Source organism: Haliotis rubra, unplaced genomic scaffold, assembly GCF_003918875.1.
Source record: "Haliotis rubra isolate DU_JTF1 unplaced genomic scaffold, ASM391887v1 Scf553, whole genome shotgun sequence".
Lineage (NCBI taxonomy): Eukaryota > Metazoa > Mollusca > Gastropoda > Lepetellida > Haliotidae > Haliotis > Haliotis rubra.
In genome coordinates this window covers 655,924-675,510 of record NW_025767250.1, presented here as the reverse complement: position 1 = coordinate 675,510, position 19,587 = coordinate 655,924, and the positions used below count along the sequence as shown (strand labels likewise).

At 38.1% G+C, this 19,587-nt stretch overlaps 1 protein-coding gene across 1 annotated transcript in view; it reads right to left on the bottom strand.

Annotated features, from left to right (window-relative positions):
* Nucleotides 1-19,587, bottom strand: part of LOC124253804 (thrombospondin type-1 domain-containing protein 7B-like) — a gene marked incomplete at its 5' end in the record, with an annotated part of 166,278 nt that overhangs the window by 6,203 nt on the left and 140,488 nt on the right. The window contains 2 exon segments of the mRNA XM_046687653.1: nt 7,751-7,841; nt 8,252-8,458. Of these exon segments, the coding sequence (XP_046543609.1) occupies nt 7,751-7,841; nt 8,252-8,458 (298 nt within the window).

Here is a 19,587-nt window from a genome sequence, read left to right as displayed (position 1 = left end):
GATGTTTATATACTACATATGACTGTACACATTGTGATATGACGTAAATAAACTACATATGTGTACACATTGTGAAATGATGTTTATAAACTACACATGTGTACACATTGTGATATGACGTTTATAAACTACATATGTGTACACATTGTGATATGATGTTTATACACTACATATGTGTGACACATTGTGATATGATGTTTATAAACTACATATGACTACATATGTGTGTACACATTGTGATATGATGTTTATAAACTACATATGTGTACACATTGTGATATGATGTTTATAAACTACATATGTGTACTCATTGTGATATGATGTTTATAAACTACATATGTGTACTCATTGTGATATGATGTTTATAAACTACATATGACTACTCATTGTGATATGATGTTTATAAACTACATATGTGTACTCATTGTGATATGATGTTTATAAACTACATATGACTGTACACATTGTGATATGATGTTTATAAACTACATATGACTGTACACATTGTGATATGATGTTTATAAACTACATATGACTGTACACATTGTGATATGATGTTTATAAACTATATATGTGTACACATTGTCATATGATGTTTATATACTACATATGACTGTACACATTGTGATATGACTTTTATAAACTATATGTGTACACATTGTGATATGATGTTTATAAACTACATATGACTACTCATTGTGATATGATGTTTATAAACTACATATGTGTACTCATTGTGATATGATGTTTATAAACTACATATGACTGTACTCATTGTGATATGATGTTTATAAACTACATATGTGTACTCATTGTGATATGATGTTTATAAACTACATATGTGTACTCATTGTGATATGATGTTTATAAACTACATATGACTACTCATTGTGATATGATGTTTATAAACTACATATGTGTACTCATTGTGATATGATGTTTATAAACTACATATGTGTACTCATTGTGATATGATGTTTATAAACTACATATGTGTACTCATTGTGATATGATGATGTTTATAAACTATATATGTGTACTCATTGTGATATGATGTTTATAAACTACATATGTGTACTCATTGTGATATGATGTTTATAAACTACATATGTGTACTCATTGTGATATGATGTTTATAAACTACATATGACTGTACACATTGTGATATGATGTTTATAAACTACATATGTGTACACATTGTGATATGATGTTTATAAACTACATATTGATATGATGTTTATAAACTACATTGTGATACTTTATATGAACTTTATATACATATGTGTACTCATTGTGATATGATGTTTATAAACTACATATGACTGTACACATTGTGATATGATGTTTATAAACTACATATGACTGTACACATTGTGATATGATGTTTATAAACTACATATGACTGTACTCATTGTGATATGATGTTTATAAACTACATATGTGTACTCATTGTGATATGATGTTTATAAACTACATATGACTGTACACATTGTGATATGATGTTTATAAACTACATATGACTGTACACATTGTGATATGATGTTTATAAACTACATATGACTGTACACATTGTGATATGATGTTTATAAACTACATATGTGTACACATTGTGATATGATGTTTATAAACTACATATGTGTACTCATTGTGATATGATGTTTATAAACTACATATGACTGTACATATTGTGATATGATGACTCTAATCTACACAGAACAAACACTGTCATGACATTGAGATATTCAAGATTCACACTTGTTGCTACTACAACTCTCAAGATACAACAATATGCCACAATGTTTCCTGATAATTGAAACAAATCACTATAGATGAGAGTCTATTGTGCTATCCCTTGTCTCTAAGCCTGGAAGCACAATGCTATATGATCTCATACATTTTCCATGCATGACTTTGTACATGTATATGTTATTACATTCAACACTCCACAAACACAATATATATGTGACCAATGAAAACAAAGCCAACAGAAAATATACAAGACAAAATCCATATTTCATATGAGGTCTGGTGTTTCAGGATAAATGGTTTTATTCAATATGCTCCGGTTATTGGTTTATGTAAACTCAATGTTCCAGTACATCCATCGTGTTTACTGCTTCTTAATAGGAACAACTTGTGATCATTACTGGCCCATGGCAACAGATGTTTCACCAAGAGATGTACCATCCACTGAGAATAACCTCATCAGAAAACATCTTGAAAACTTCAGTAGAGTCATTTGTAGAGAGTATTTTTTCATTCACTTTCACTGCCATATTGAAGATACCACTACAAGCTTGTATAAAGCCATGTTTCATAGCAAAGTGTGTGTTCTTGTACTGGCAGAACTAGGTTCATAACAAATACTGAAAACACTCAACACTGCGTGACTTATCTAATGACATCACATGTGGGTAGGACAGATGACTGAGAGGAAACAATGACCCCAGCAACGCTGTTGTTGATGTTGATGTCGCAGGGAGTTATTTGTCACTGTAGCTTGCAACAAAATTTCACGAACTGCATCATGGGGTTGACATTTTTGTAACTTTGTGGTGCTGAATTCTCAAAGTAGGCCCTTTTCAAATATTCAATAATTACTTCTTCACTTTAAATGTGTTTGATGTTGTTATATTCTGTTGAACTCTCGATTGCTGACCGCCAGATGACTGCCTATCTTCAGGAGAGTGACATACTGCATTCATACAATCGCTCTAGTTTATTATGAGAACTCATATAATTCAACCAAATTGGTTTTATAAAGGTATGAATAGTAATAGATATCTTACAAAACTTCAGTGTATTACCAATTTGTGAATAGTTCTCCCATTACACGGAGGTCATTTAGTATTCTATATGTCTCATGGGGGGGATAACTGCTCGAGGGGTCAAGGACAGACCAGGGCAGACATCAGGTTCAGTAGTTTCCTTGGCTCAACAGGGAACTTTGCAGTGGCGTTTTAGACGAAGATAGGACAACTACATTGACTACTGTAGAGTACATGACTTATTGCTTTCCTTTTTAATAATTGTGTACAATATTTATGGAATGAATGTTGCTTATGGCCCAATATTCCAGGTTTATCTGAGCCCAGCAGATCAGTGCTTCATACACTGCTAGTAAAATTACTGTAACACTTGTCAACAAACTTCTGTACAGATCAGCCAAACACAGAGAATGTGCACATCAACAAACTGAACAGATCAGCCACACACTGGAATGTCATTGTGAAAACACTCTGTACAATGGGAAAACAATTGCTGGGTGGTGGCACCACCCAGCATCTGGAAGCAGGGTGATCATCAGTTGCCAGGCAGTGTTGAAACTCTCCCCCAAATGGAAGGACAAAACCTACATCCTTTCCATTACATGCTCCTCTCCAGGTTCCTCATCTCAAAGATCATGCATACAGTAAGCAGGTTATTGATTTCTGTCACCCTTCCCTTCCAGAAACAACTCTCTGTTATCATATTGTGATCTAATTCTGTAGATTAGATGGTCATTCATATGCTCCTGTGACAATGTCCTAAAGGTCCATGACCTGAAACTACTCAACAAACATAAGATAAGATTCTATAAAACGTTTGAGGCTTTTAGATGATCACACTGCAGACTAACCAGTCTCTGCACCATCAGCAGAATCAGATGAAGGTTAGATAAGTCATCATGAAAAACATACATAACATCCAACCCAAAATAACATACTTTTTCTATACCAGGAACAGCATTTCCTCCTTTACACATACTACCATTTCTATAGAACATTTTAAACACAGAATGTCCTCCGAGGACCTACCACATAAAAACTGGACTCTCAACCCATTATCATGTGAAATTGTTGTTTGGTAACAATGTAAGTTGGCCTTACAGTCAATTCCCAGCTGGGGCTTACATCAACCAACTTGCATCAGATTACTCTTCACTTACAAAGAGTTACAACATTATGTCGAACCTGTTGAGTTCAGCATTGTGCCTAATGTCATAAAATCTTAAACAAAAACAAAAAGAAAAATATAGTAAAAAAAATAAACTGAACAAAATACAAAAAATATTCTGGCTGAGTTTTGCAATCCTTTTAGCAAGTTCTACATAATATCAAATAAAGGCACACTAAGAATAAGCTTCGTGTCCGTGGAGCATAGAACTCAGTGTGACCAGATGACACTTTACCAACAGGACCAACTCATCAACCTTGTCGAATCAGTGGGTGAACATTTAATGGCATGGTCAGCAATATTCCAGCTTTATAACAGTGGCCTGTGTAAATTTCAAGATGAAGCAAACCAATGAGTGAAAGCATGAGGAACAATCTGTGCCATATGACACACAATCAGCCACAGGGCCTGGCCTCCCCGTTAGATGTTGTAGTCTTTCTGATGGCTTTGTTTGTTGTTTAACGCCGCACTCAGCAATTTTCCAGCTATATGGTGGCAGTCTGTAAATCATCAAGTCTGAACCAGATAATCCAGTGATTGACATCATCAGCATCAATCCATGCAGTTGGGATACCATGACATCAACCCAGTCAGCGAGCCTGACCACCTGATCCTGTTAGTCGCCTCTTACGACAAGCATGGGTTGCTGAAGATCAATTCTAACCCAGATCTTCACAGCTGGAACAGCAATGGGGTGTTTTATCTACATTTGGTATGTATGGGACCTGTTCAATTCTACTTTTAAAAGAATTTGTCAGCAACCATTAACACACAGAAAAACATAGACAATAGAATGACAGTTCAGCGCAATAGTGCCAAGCAAGTCCTGTCCTTTCTATTATCAGCCAATCAGCTCCGTAAATGAGTGTGGCCTAAATTAAATACAAATGGTTTGCAAATCATTTGTCACAGAGTCTCCTGCAATTCATTTACTAGGTAATAAGAATTAGGAGAGAAAACTTCCTTATATGTGGTCTTTTTACAAGAGCTGTAACAAAAGCTTTCTGAACTGTTTCACTTAACGTCAGTGTTATGGGACATGAGCTGTTCTCGTCAGCCATGCACTAACCTAATGCAGTGGATGAAGCAGAGATGGCGCGGTTGTTTCATGTGGATGTGTTACATAAAAATAATATTTATATCTTGCTAATGGCTAAACTTGACCCCCACCAACAATGTGGCAAGACAGACTATCATTCATATCCATCTCATATTGAGAACAGGTCATGTTGATTTGATTTTGTCCTCAAAATTCAATTTCCTCTGTGCCCTGAGATCAGCAATCTCTAATCACAGATAGTGATGAGTCGACAGCAGGAATGGAAAGCCAACAATATATTAGTTAATAGATTTTCCTTTAAAAGATGGAGTAAGAAGGTCTTCATTGTTATATCTTTGAAACAATAGATGCATCTTCACATGAGCATTTGCCTGGACTAACCTTATGATGTATGCTGTTATATACAGAGAGGTGTGAACACATAGCATCTCTACAGATATAATGGCATGGGTCTGTAATAGCAAGGGATAGCAAGATGAAACTCTAACCATTAAATTTGGCCTAATGAAGAATCAACCTCAAGCCATCCCAATCAACTCACTGAGAGACCAAAATATGAAGCATGCAACTTTGTGGACAAGTCTTATACAGGGGGTGATGTTTAGATATAGTTTCTGTAGATCACTATCAGAATGATATCAGTGTAAGAATCTACATCATAGTGTCATTCTTTGCTAGAAACAAGAAGTTGTTATCCACAAATTCAAAAGCTGCATTGGTTTATGGCAATACTGCTGCTGACTCTGGAACACATAACACTGACTGGCAGCAGGGCCTACAGTCAACACTGATGGTTACAATGTAACACCATGGCAGTCAGTATCTGACTCTGGAACACATAACACTGACTGGCAGCAGGGCCTACAGTCAACACTGATGGTAACAATGTAACACCATGGCAGTCAGTATCTGACTCTGGAACACATAACACTGACTGGCAGCAGGGCCCACTGTCAACACTTATGGTTACAATGTAACACCATGGCAGTCAGTAAATATCTGACTCTGGAACACATAACACTGACTGGCAGCAGGGCCCACTGTCAACACTGATGGTTACAATGTAACACCATGGCAGTCTATCTGACTGGCAGACTGGCAGCAGGGCCCTACTGTCAACACTGATGGTTACAATGTAACACCATGGCAGTCAGTATATCTGACTCTGGAACACATAACACTGACTGGCAGCAGGGCCCACTGTCAACACTGATGGGTAACTGTAAACATGAATTTGTTCCGTGTAGTAAATGTTCCGGTTCAGAATAAATGCTGTGAAATAGAGAATGGATGACACGAATAAAAATTCTCCACATACGGCAAATATTCCATCGAACAGGAACAAATACCGTAGGCCTAACCTATTCCAGTCATAATTGAATGCAAAATGGACTTGTCCAACTTGTCAACAATCAGGTATTTCTCTAGTCCGAAATACACGTGAATCATGTTAGATCTAGGTGAAAATCAAATTAACAAGCATCCATTTGCCACAGACTGCAGGTGCAACAGACCGATTATGGAGGCAGAGGAATACACTGCTCTAGTAGAGTATATTTGTGAAAACAAATACAAGGAAAATGCCATGTATCAAGTTAGCTCTATGGAAGGTGGTTTTATCAACACATACAAACAAATGAATATCAAGAAATATCATGAGCCAGCAGCAACATGTAGTCCTCAAAATGACAAGAATTTGAACAGTGAGGTTGTGCTAGTTGAAAATTGCTCACAGGAAGAGATTGAAATGGTTGATGTTGCAGAAACTATTGAAGGTGGGCAGATGGATGAAAACTGCAATGTGGTTGAAACCTCTTTTACACTACATTCCACAGACGTAAACGAAAGTGAACTCTTTTTAACACGAGATTCATTGAGAATCATCATTCTGGGGAATCTATTTCAATAATGACCATATAAAATAGCAGACCAAGAAGAAAGTGTCGTGATAAAAAGAGACAGACTAGCATTTATGAGTATATTCATTAAGGTTAAGTACACATGTATGTATTAACAAACGATGAAACCAATGCCCACAATAAAGACAAATGATGCCATATGGAACAAATACCGTAGGAAAAATCCTTTCTTCTTTTCCATTCCTCCCCCCTCCCAAAAAAACACGCCCCAAAAACACGCCCCAATTTTTAAGACCACCCCAACAAACAAAACCCTCTTTTAGACACTTTAGGATGTGTGTGAAAGTTCCTATTTATCCGGAATAAATTCTGTGTGTGCGGAACGAAATAATTGTGCCGCATGCACTATTACAGGAACAAATATTTTACTATGGAGGAACCAAATCTTTTTTACATTACAATATAACACCATGGCAGTCAGTGGCAGACACAGCATCAGCAGCTCCTGTGCAGTAAGTTTGCATCTCTTATTCGCCCTGATTGTGATTCTTGGGTAGGTCACACAATACCAATGTTTGAGGTTTTAATCTAAGAACTGCCCCGCTTCAGGATCTTCTCCATCACGACAGCCTATGACATAACCCTACAACATAACTGATCTACCTCCTTGAAACCCAAGTCTGACTCTTCTGAACCTGTAACTTGTTTAGTAAAGCCGTCATCAACTGTAAAACCAGTCTGCCACATAATCCTCCTGATGGTGTAAGTTAAAACTGATGTGACATGGAGACGTTGGGTATCACATTGATTCGGCAAGGTTTTGAAACCTGACAAGTGTAACACTGTAGTGGTGAAATATCAAACATGAAATGAAGATGTGTGTGTGTGCACTCACCACATGTTGTAAAGGGCAGCTGCCACTGAGATGACGAAGATGGTGCCGACTGCGATCACAGCATACATCCATATATTACTGGCACCATCCGCTGAGAACACAATAACACAAACATTTGGATTTTGTGTCAAGTAACATGTATACCCTGGTGTCACATAGTATTACCTAGCAACGTTATATTCTTCATGAGACATGCCCTGTAAATGTCAACTTTGTTTGGGAACAAACAAACTAAACATTATATTTCTAAGACAAAAACAACAATCTTTGTAACATACTATTCTGTTTTTACCCACAAGAGTATGAAAGTCTCACAGTCTCCAGAAGACAAACTGAAAATAGTTTGGGCACAAATGTTTATTTTTTAACTTAAGTTAGTTTCTGAAAAATACATATGACTAAAAGAAGTACTAATCTTACACAACAAGTTTTCAAACTAAACATTTAAAGTTTATACATATATACACAAGAAATGAAGCCTGTGGTGATTTTGGAGCCTACCTGGCAGAGTGACGGAAGTGGTGAGTATCGTTGTGGTTTGATTCTTGTCCATTACGCAGAGTCGAATAGTGCCATCAGGGTGGTAGAGTTCCTCCAATTCGCCCCGACAACGGCAGAGGTTAGTATTAATACACTCCGACTTATCTGCTAGGCATGGTGGTTGGCATTTGAGTGTTTGTGGCGGTTTTATCTTTTCATCACATGCACCTGAAAAAATCAATACCAAAATCAAAATGTGCAACAGCTTATATTTGTGCCTGTTTGTGTGGATGCATGTGTGCAGTGATGGACTCAGTGTGAAGAATTCACAAATTATCCCGATGTTGTGCACTTGTCCAGTGAAACCTGCCAACTGTTTGGGCAAGTCTTCCCTTGTTACTCCCAGTGAATGTTAGTCTAGGATAAGGGAGCACACTGTTCAGGGGTTTCCTTCATTTCTACAATAACAGGGTCAACATCTTCAGATGGTAAAAACTTGTTTCTTGAAGAGGGGAAGCAGGTGACTTTATGGACTTCTATTGGGGACTGACAATTTCTTTGGGGGCCTGGTGGTTTAAGGTCTGGGACTATTTCGGGGACTGACAATTTCAAGGGGGCCTGGGAGTTTAAGATCTGTGGCTGTATTGGGGACTGACAATTTCTTGGGGGCCTGGTGGTTTAAGGTCTGGGACTTTACTGAAAAAAATATATATATTGTTGCAGAAGATGCTTGAAAAATAACATTCTCCTTCAGATGGTTGAAAAGGAATAAATGATCTGCCACAAAATGCATTAATGCAAGGTGTTCCTGTGGAAAACATACAAAGGTGAAATGTTTTATTCAAGAATATTTTACTTTGCAGTTGTAGCTTAAAAAAAGATGTATTTACCTAAAATCCAAGGCCCTCTTAGAATATCAATCAGTCGTTCAAATACAAAACTTCTAAATGGCATTGTGTATTCAAAACTTGTACTGTGGCCAGAAGTTTGCAAATATGCAGAATTCCTGCATTGAGGATGGTTGAGCTGTAAACCCATGTCAGCAAATATCACTGCAATAAGACTGCTCATTGTTATCTATTCCTGTCTTTCACTCACAGACAAGACACCTATGACAATACTGTCTATTATGTATTAATGCCAATACTTTTCTTTCAACATAAGCCCAAATAATGAAGCAAATATTTGTTCCCATAAATTGCCATTTGTCTGGAGTATACTTTTGTTCAAGAACTATTTTAAGAACCAGGGTATAAAACTGAATTTCAGCAACTATTTATTATGATCGATGTATATTGGTGCCTCAGGCAAGTGTAGTGATACATACTGACTCAAGCCCATGTGTCACATTTGGGCCTTGGGATATTGACAATATACACAGAAATTAAGAAAAACAGCCTTCAACAAACAAAATACAATCAGATGGATATCCTCTGCACACCCTGCACTCATGACAGCATGACAGTACCATTTGTATATGTGGTTATTAATTTCTAAAAGGAATTGAACTGTTGAACATGGTTATCATGTGATAAAACAAATATTGCTTGTTTATTGGGACAATATCTGCTATATTGACATCTGCCTTCCATTGTATTCTTAATCACCTTTGTTTGATAGTGTAACTGTTTGGTCCACTGAATCTGGTATTGGCATTAAAGAAAGTCAGCATTGGAATATGATTTCGTCAATGGTGAGATTGTAAAGCAAACATATGTTGTACCAAATTTCAAAGGCAATAAAAGTTTCATGATAAATGGCTTATGGGCATGTTCGCAGCTGGAGGTCAAACATGACGGGTTCAAGGAGAGGATTGTCAGTCGATAGTCACAGTGTACTGAGTGAACCATGAAACAAATCTTCAGGTATTTAAGACAACACTTTGTGGAGCTTGAAAACACATGCTGAATACAGTCCACCAGAATATCACTGTTTGACACTGACAGGATTCCTTTGTGTGTCTCCCTGACATGTCAGACAATAGCTCCTTAAGACACAAACTAACTTATCTTATTTATCATATTTTCATCTTATGTTACACATTATGTAGTAATGATAACTGACTTGAAAAGGCACATGTTTTCAATATGTGACTATCAACAACCAAAAAGGTCCTTGGATGACAACAGATTAGGGTATTCTTTTGTGTCTTTTGGGGATAGATGCCCCTGGTTCAGTGCCTGTAGTTGGCCTATCTGCTCATCCTGTGTACCGACATCCGAGCAGTTACAATGCTTCATCACCCATGTTTGTTGTCTGGACCAGGATGCTGCTGGGCGGCCATTAAGGTCTACATGTTGTTATTCAGTGGCAAGCAGCTTCACTTGAGGAAGGTCTCCAGCAGACAGTTTGGTCCTACATGTCTGGGTATGTTTGGTTTGCTCAAACAATGTTATTCTGTAATGGTGGAGGGCATGAATGTTCGATCAACTCTCAGGGAAGTGTGTGTAGTGTATTGCCCCACTGGGAGCTCAGAATGCATTTCAAATTGATTTTGTGTCTGGACTGAAATGTGTGTCAGTCAAGTACTGTGGTAACTGATGGAAAATTAGTGCATGGAGAGTTGTCGAAACATTGGTCTAAGTTTGATTTGGCAACTAACGCTGTGAACTCTGTCGCCCAAAATGACTTTGAGAAACTTTACTGACAGGAAATTAATTATTTATCAAATTGATGATCACTTTCCCGAGCCTTGGCCTACAAATATTGTGGTCAGATATTGACTTTGTGACACAGAACGGTGGAACTTGGGTTTCAGGGACTATTTACACTCAACACATTAAACTTGTTTCAAGAGGAAGGTTAGCAAAGATTAATTAACTAATCTGCTCTATGATCTAGTTGATATTTTAAAACCACAACACAGTTTAATTTCTGAAAACTAGGAACTCATTCCGTAAAAATGCAGATGAGCCAAAAATGTTAGAACTCTCTAATAGTCAGCACACAATGTATGTATATATTAGATTTATATATTATATTTTATTTTCCCGAAGCACTTTATGAATTTAGTCTCACAATTGAATAATGTTTACTCTCTGGGGATTGACTTTATCACAGTGAGAACATGCATGGGTGACATGTTCATGAGTGACACTGTGGTAAGTGTACACAAAGAACTTAGTTAAGCTCCCCCTGACATATCTCATGATTGAATGAGCCTCGATCTTAACCCTCAGGATTATATCTGGGACATGATTGGTCATGGTGTGCAACAAAGGGATCCTCCTATACAGAGCCTGGCCTAACTGGAAGCTGCTTTACACGAGGAATGGCATGGACTGCCCCTTCAGAGGATCAGGCTGACAGGGGGTATGAGGAGGAGAGTGCTGGCTGTCATACAGTCACATGGAGGTTGCTCTCTGTTTTGACTTTGAATCGTGTAAGACATGCAAAATGACATTTTGAATGTTCACATTCACCAATAAATTCAACATTTAACATTCCAGGGCCATACTTGTACAGTCATGGTTTTGTATGAAAATCAGTGATATTTTCAAAATGAGCAATTATCATAATAAAATATACATGGATTCCAATCATTTTGTAATTTTTTATGAGTCAAAGGATCATACGGGTCAGAAAAACTCATGTTTTTCCATCCTGGTCACCAAGAGAGGTTTTAAGTATGTGTTCAAAACCTGTCATTGCCAAAATACAGGGGGTGCTTAATTAAGTTCTTTGTATATTTAACCCATAGATGACCTCCTCATATTTGTTTCATCGATGAACTGTCCTATTGGATTTTACTGAAGGACAAATTGTATTGATGTCTGTCAGCTGTTGGAATACAGCTGTTGTCAATTTGCACTAACAGATTTTGCTCAAAATTTAATCAAGTATTGCAAGCCAGATTTTGGGTGTGCCATCTCACTTCTGTAATATACACAATTCCACACAATATTCTTCAAATTAAAAATCTATCCGGCTTTAATATTTCATAAACAATCTCACTTTGTGAACAATTCATACCAGATTTTCAACGGCTGCCAGATGAGTGAGTGAGTGAGTGATGGAGTGAATGAGTGAGTGAGTGAGTGAGTGAGTGAGTGAATAAACATCCCTCTCTTCACTAATGTACCCAACAGAAAGGATGCATGAAAATACATATTAAGAAATGATGACAGTAACATTTAATTGTAATACCTACGTCTCTTAGCTCCTTGTGATAATTTTTGTTTAAAAATCCTCCTCAAGTGATTGGGCAAGTCTAGATTGCCTTGATATTAATTAATTCAACTTATTTTTTCTAGTTTAACTGACTACCACCAAAACTATGGTTTTGGAAACAAATCTATATGTGAACTAATGGCGGAGAGAGGTGAAGGAGCCCCGCTAGATCGGGACCCGGCCTCCACCTGCAGCACTAGCTGGGACCAGGACAATGGGAGTACACAGAAATATAAAAAAATATGTTAATAGTCATTAAAAGGCTTCATCTGTGGTATGAAATTCATTTGGAACAGAAAAAGCAAGCCAGAAAAAGGTTTTATCAATGTGTCAAATATAAAGCTGAATATACTATTGTAACTGAGGGAAATGAGTCATTCTGACGGACCAGTGGTCTATACACACCTGCACTGTATATTGCCGGACAAACACAGGCATTCATAGGCTTCATGGGCCATTGCTAACTCAGAACCAATACCACACAATGACAGGTAAAAGTAGCAACAGAGCAAACAATACCATAAGTTTAATCACCAGGTAGATACAAGAAGAATATTTTGTCATTAGTGTAGGTTATTGCTAAAAAATGTCATATTATTCAATTTGATAATGGGTATGTTCAACAATTCTTTGAACAAAACCGACGCCCTACTAACATGCTGAATAACGGAACCTACATTAGGCAGGTGACTAACAGTCTCTTTATGGATTACCATCAAACTTGGTTATACTTAAACACTGACCGGGAGATGCATCAGGTTGTCATGACAGGTCTGATAACAACATTAATGAAATATGTGGGTATAACATGTTAACACATGACAAGGACATTCAGTTTATTGTCACACAGGTAGGGAGTGGGGACATGTTGCTTCAAGCCACATCAATATGTGCGATCATACACAGGTAGGGAGTGGGGACATGTTGCTTCAAGCCACATCAATATGTGCGATCATACACAGGTAGGGAGTGGGGACATGTTGCTTCAAGCCACATCAATATGTGCGATCATACACAGGTAGGGAGTGGGGACATGTTGCTTCAAGCCACATCAATATGTGCGATCATACACAGGTAGGGAGTGGGGACATGTTGCTTCAAGCCACATCAATATGTGCGATCATACACAGGTAGGGAGTGGGGACATGTTGCTTCAAGCCACATCAATATGTGCGATCATACACAGGTAGGGAGTGGGGACATGTTGCTTCAAGCCACATCAATATGTCAATACACAGGTAGGAGTGGGGGACATGTTGCTTCATCATCAATATGTGCGACACACAGGTAGGGGAGTGGGGACATGTTGCTTCAAGCCACATCAATATGTGCTATCATACACAGGTAGGGAGTGGGGACATGTTGCTTCAAGCCACATCATATGTGCTAGGGAGTGGGGACATGTTGCTTCAAGCCACATCAATATGTGCTTCAAGCCACATCATACACAGGTAGGGTAGTGGGGGGACATGTTGCTTCAAGCCACATCAATATGTGCGATCATACACAGGTAGGGAGTGGGGACATGTTGCTTCAAGCCACATCAATATGTGCGATCATACACAGGTAGGGAGTGGGGACATGTTGCTTCAAGCCACATCAATATGTGCATGTTGCTTCAAGATCATACACAGGTAGGGAGTGGGGACATGTTGCTTCAAGCCACATCAATATGTGCGATCATACACAGGTAGGGAGTTGGGGACATGTTGCTTCAAGCCACATCAATATGTGTCATACACAGGTAGGGAGTGGGGACATGTTGCTTCAAGCCACATCAATATGTGATCATACACAGGTAGGGAGTGGGGACATGTTGCTTCAAGATCAATACACATACACAGTAGGGAGTGGGGACATGTTGCTTCAAGCCACATCAATATGTGCGATCATACACAGGTAGGGAGTGGGGACATGTTGCTTCAAGCCACATCAATATGTGCGATCATACACAGGTAGGGAGTGGGGGTAGGAGTGGGGACATGTTGCTTCAAGCCACATCAATATGCCATCATACACACATCAATATGTGCGATCAGGTAGGGAGTGGGGACATGTTGCTTCAAGCCACATCAATATGTGCGATCACATACACAGGTAGGGAGTGGGGACATGTTGCTTCAAGCCACATCAATATGTGATCATACACAGGTAGGGAGTGGGGACATGTTGCTTCAAGCCACATCAATATGTGTGATCATACACAGGTAGGGAGTGGGGACATGTTGCTTCAAGCCACATCATCAAGCGATCATACACTGGCAGTGGATCCAATTTCTTCCTGCACAGCCTGTTTATTTACATAGTAGATGATGTGTTAATATGACACAGTAATCTTCATTCCAAATTTATAAATAAACTGTAAATCGAACGAAAACTTATCAGTTTCATCAAATGCAGTGGAAAGGCTGAAAGGTGCACTAAGGAAATGTTAATAAACCTAACTATTTAATATACCTAACTATTTAATATACCTAACTATTTAATATACCTAACTATTTAAAGGCTTTTCTTTGTCTTTGAATTCCTGCAACTAACATACATTTTTCCACACAAAATTACAATTTACTTAAATCTTAAAAATTGGTTGTTTTGAAATATATGTTTTTGAGCGTCAGTGGGCAAAGTTTTCTGCACTATGTTTTACTACACATGCTAATACATCCCATTAAGTTGGGAAACATTTAACTTACTGGTCCTAACTGAGCCTCTCTCTGTTGAATAACATGACTAAACATGGCAGCCTCATTTGTGAAATCTTAGTTTACTGTTCTCACGGGATCACTTGGCCTGTTTGAATTGCACAATATATCTTCAAAATCATTTATCTTACATTTCATGCTGAGGGATATGTGCCATTAATCTTGGAAAAACATCCTTTGACTTATTGTACTGAACTCTTTTTCAAAGGTTCTCTTCATTTGGCTCTCAATGGCTTCATGGATAACTGTCCCCTTGTGTTACGAATATTCATTACGTGTAGACGCTCCAGAAATAACTGCACGCTGTCATGTCCATGTTAGACTGACAGAATACACTGCTGGCTGCTGCTGGAGGTTGTTTAGACGTTACTTTATGCACCTCACTTGTAGGTACTTTGTCAAATGTGACCATATGGATATAGTGATCAGCATGTCCCTCCATCTGTCTGTCCATCCTGCATCCTTTTTGTGAGCAGATTTCTACACCATATTTCTTGTTGAAACTTGCTATACAGATAAGTCTGTTGGGGAAGTGGTGTCTTTTGATGATTTGGGACTGTTTGAATATGTCTCAATGAAACTTGCTATACAGTAAATCTAGCAGTGATTTGATGCCTTTTCTTGACTTGGGACACTGAGAAATACAAAACAGTATTATGGTTTCTTCACCGAAGGTATCCTAAAGCAATAAATCAAGTGTGGGGTCTCAATAGCCAAACTAGATTTCCAAACAGCATGAGACACGGGTGGGATTTCCTGATGACTCTTGTTTGGTGCCTCTAGAGAGACATGCTATCACCTGATGTTAATTATTTCAGATTTTCAGTGATCTGTCCCTAAGCATTTTAAAATTCTTTGGAATCTGATGGGATCTGTTCTTCTCTGGCACTGACAAAATATTAACTGAAGAAACAGGAGCACATGTGGCAGATCCTGTTTCTCCTAGTGACTTCTTGCAAAACATGCCTCTTTTTGCCCGGGAGTCAATGGGTATAACACAGGTTATATTTGGGATTACACTTTCTCAGTAAAGTACAGATTCTAGTACTTTTGTTTGAAACTGCAGCGGCTGAGTGGGTTAGACGGCTGATGTTGTGTGCTGGCAGTTAGGTGCCCGACGGTGTTACTTTTCACCACTTTCTAAATGGCATTGTGTATTCATAGTGTCTGGGTACTTGTTAGGATGAGATGGTAATGTGCCAGTTAGCCTAATGCCACACACTCAGCTTGGGTTGTATACTGCCAATAAAGGTGATCCACTAACTGGGGCAATATCAATACATTATTTCAAGGACACATTGTGCACACAAGGGATAAAACACGACCAGGCTTGTTAAACTGTGGGCAACTGATGTAAAATTGGAGAATAATAGGATCATGTAAGATACATACGCCATGCTGCTACTTCAAACAGATATCAAGTTTGTGTTGTTGCTCTCGTTAACAGCTATCCTTGGACATAATCATTTCCATTAGGTGCAAAAAAAAACATGTACTCACTCACTCTCAGCTACCAAATTAACCTCTTAAATGTTCATGATGTAATCAAATCAGCGAAAGCTCGATACAACCCCAGCAAGCTGCATCCCTTCATTGAATAATGGTCTCCCCAGACAGAATCACAATTTCTACATCATTGGATACGAGACACCAAATCAATATATGACAGTCAAATTCCACGATTCATCTGATAATTAACTTTGCAGACTGGCTTTACTCCCTGGTATTAACAAACCATATAATCCCAACTTGGTCTTCCTTTGACTCCTGACACTTGGAATCAGACCAGATGATGGCAGTTTAAGTGTTATGGAACTTAATGGCCGTTATTTTGGGTCTGAAATCAATAATTATAGATAAGTGTTTCTTATGTGTAATTTACAAGCACCATTAGGACAGGGTCCCTTACTCAATTACTTTCAAATTATGGCCATCTAAAAAGAAACAGTGTGTAAATGGATCTTTCATGAAGCAAAGGTTTTCTTTAATATATTGGTTTGCAGCACTTATCTGAATATACAGAGAATCTCACCCGAGTGTCTTTTGATATCAAATATATCACCACGAATTGATAACGTTACAAATATCCAAGGTTTGCCGAATATATTTTTACTTTTATCAACGAGTGTTGATATATTTGCTATCAGAAGACACGAGGGTGAGATTCTATTTATCATCAAAAATCATTCTTCATTAGTTTTCAATGAAAAATGTACATCTCTGAACTCGGTACTGCCATTAGACTTGCAGTGCAGCGGTGTCAAAGCATTGTGACATCATCAAGTTCATGATGTCGTAGCATTGTCAGGGCATTGTACAAAATCTACTGTCAAAACGATATCTCCTAGGAGATATCATCTGATCTCACACAAGCAATATCTCCTGTGGAACAGTTTTTGATGATAAAATTAAATTTTCATTGTGCTCATTATAATTTCTACATTCAAGTTAGCTCAACTGGTTCCATGTTAGTGCGTTCAGTATCAATGAATTTTTATCTGGGTGTGACATGAACATGATGTAAAAGAATATATTTTTCTCTTTTATTACTGTACCATTACATTATGATGTTCTTCAGTTGTGACTGCTGGGAGGCCTGTGCAGGTGAAACTTCCTGCTCCATAAACATCAGAATCAAAGAACACTAAACATCTACCACCAAATCAGACCGAAAATCAGCCATGAATACACAATGGAAGCCACATGGGCTGAGTGGGTTAGAATGCTGACTTTATGTGTTGGCAATTTGGTCCCTGACTCTGAGGGTGTGGGCTCAAATCCTGGGACTCAACCTAACAAAAGTACTAGAATCTGTACTTTACTGATAAAGGGTAATCTCAAATATAACACATGTTACAAAAACCATCCGTCCCAGGCCATATCATCAACTGTCCTAACCACTACATCAATGGGACAATGTAGAAATGTTAAAAAAATCCTTCTATGACTTCACCAAAAGAAAACTCCAGTCTTCCGACAAAACCCTCAACAAAGACCAAGGATATCTAATCCCATCTGCCTACAATGAACAGATAAATCAGCAGAGTATTCAGACTGTCATTGCAAACCAATCATATTTTGCTCCACCTCATGAACAGCTGGCTTCCTCCAGTTGTTACTGCATTAATTACCAATATCTATTGTTGTTGTTTTCAATCCTTTCTATGCAAACCATCGTGTTGTCTTTGTTAATCCTTGTTGATGTCTATATACAAGACTATTCTGTATTGTAGTACTTCACTCTTGCTTGACTACGGTATAAGAATCTATACAGTACAGCATCATAATATAACAAAGAAGTTATGATCCACAACATATCCTAACTTTCTTAATACTTTAGTCAGTGCACCCACCTCTTGAATGATGTTTTGCTGTTTATGTTATTAGAATTCATATTAGTTTCTCAATAAAGTGACTCTTTTATGTTGGCTGTTCAACTGAGCCATTTTGTAAATCATTATGTATTTCCAATCATGAAACACACCTTGAATGTCAAAACAGTTGTGTTTGTTATAGCTCCAGACAAAGCATCACTGTGTTGGGTAAGCATCACTGTGTTGGGTAAGCATCACTGTGTTGGGTAAGCATCACTGTGTTGGGTAAGCACTGTCCTGTATATCAATAATCGCAATAACACCTCATGTCACCTGTATCTGTGGCAACAGTAAGAGAGTAGTCTCCCCTTGTTGCAGCCTATCAAGTCACATTTCACAAGACTTGTGTACCTCAAGACACTGACAAAATGACAGCTACTGACAGAATATCTACACCAGCTACAATACACCGGACAACATGCCTATAACTGCCATGAAAAGAATGTGTTATTTTCTAGAATGAAATTTGGGGGCTTAAAAAGAAAGTGTTAACGGCACTGTAAAAACCTAATAATGAAGATTTGATATTTGATTCCATGTCACAAATTGGGGGTTACGTTCAGCATTACATAGGGAAGACGCTAATTTGCTCTTCTGTAAGATAACAAATACATTATCAGAGTAGAAAACAGAGCAAAAGTGAAGAAAACAAATAATTGGTACCGCTGGTGTTGGTCTGTTCGTATATCTTCTAAGGTCTATCGGAGTGTGTGATAACAAATATTTGGTATTGCTGATGTCGGTCTGTTCGTATACCTTCTAAGGCCTATCGGAGTGTGTGATAACAAATATTTGGTATTGCTGATGTCGGTCTGTTCGTATACCTTCTAAGGCCTATCGGAGTGTGTGATAACAAATATTTGGTATTGCTGATGTCGGTCTGTTCGTATATCTTCTAAGGTCTATCGGAGTGTGTGAAAACAAATAATTGGTATTGCTAGTTTCCTGGTACAGTGTCTAGCTTCCACTGCATGCATGAACAACTTGTTGTGACGTGGGTGAACTGACTGACCCAATCAATAGTGTATCCATCCGAAAGGAACAGACTAATTTTGGATAGCCAGTTTCTGCCTTGATAACACTCTGTAACACTTTATGGAATGAGATGAAC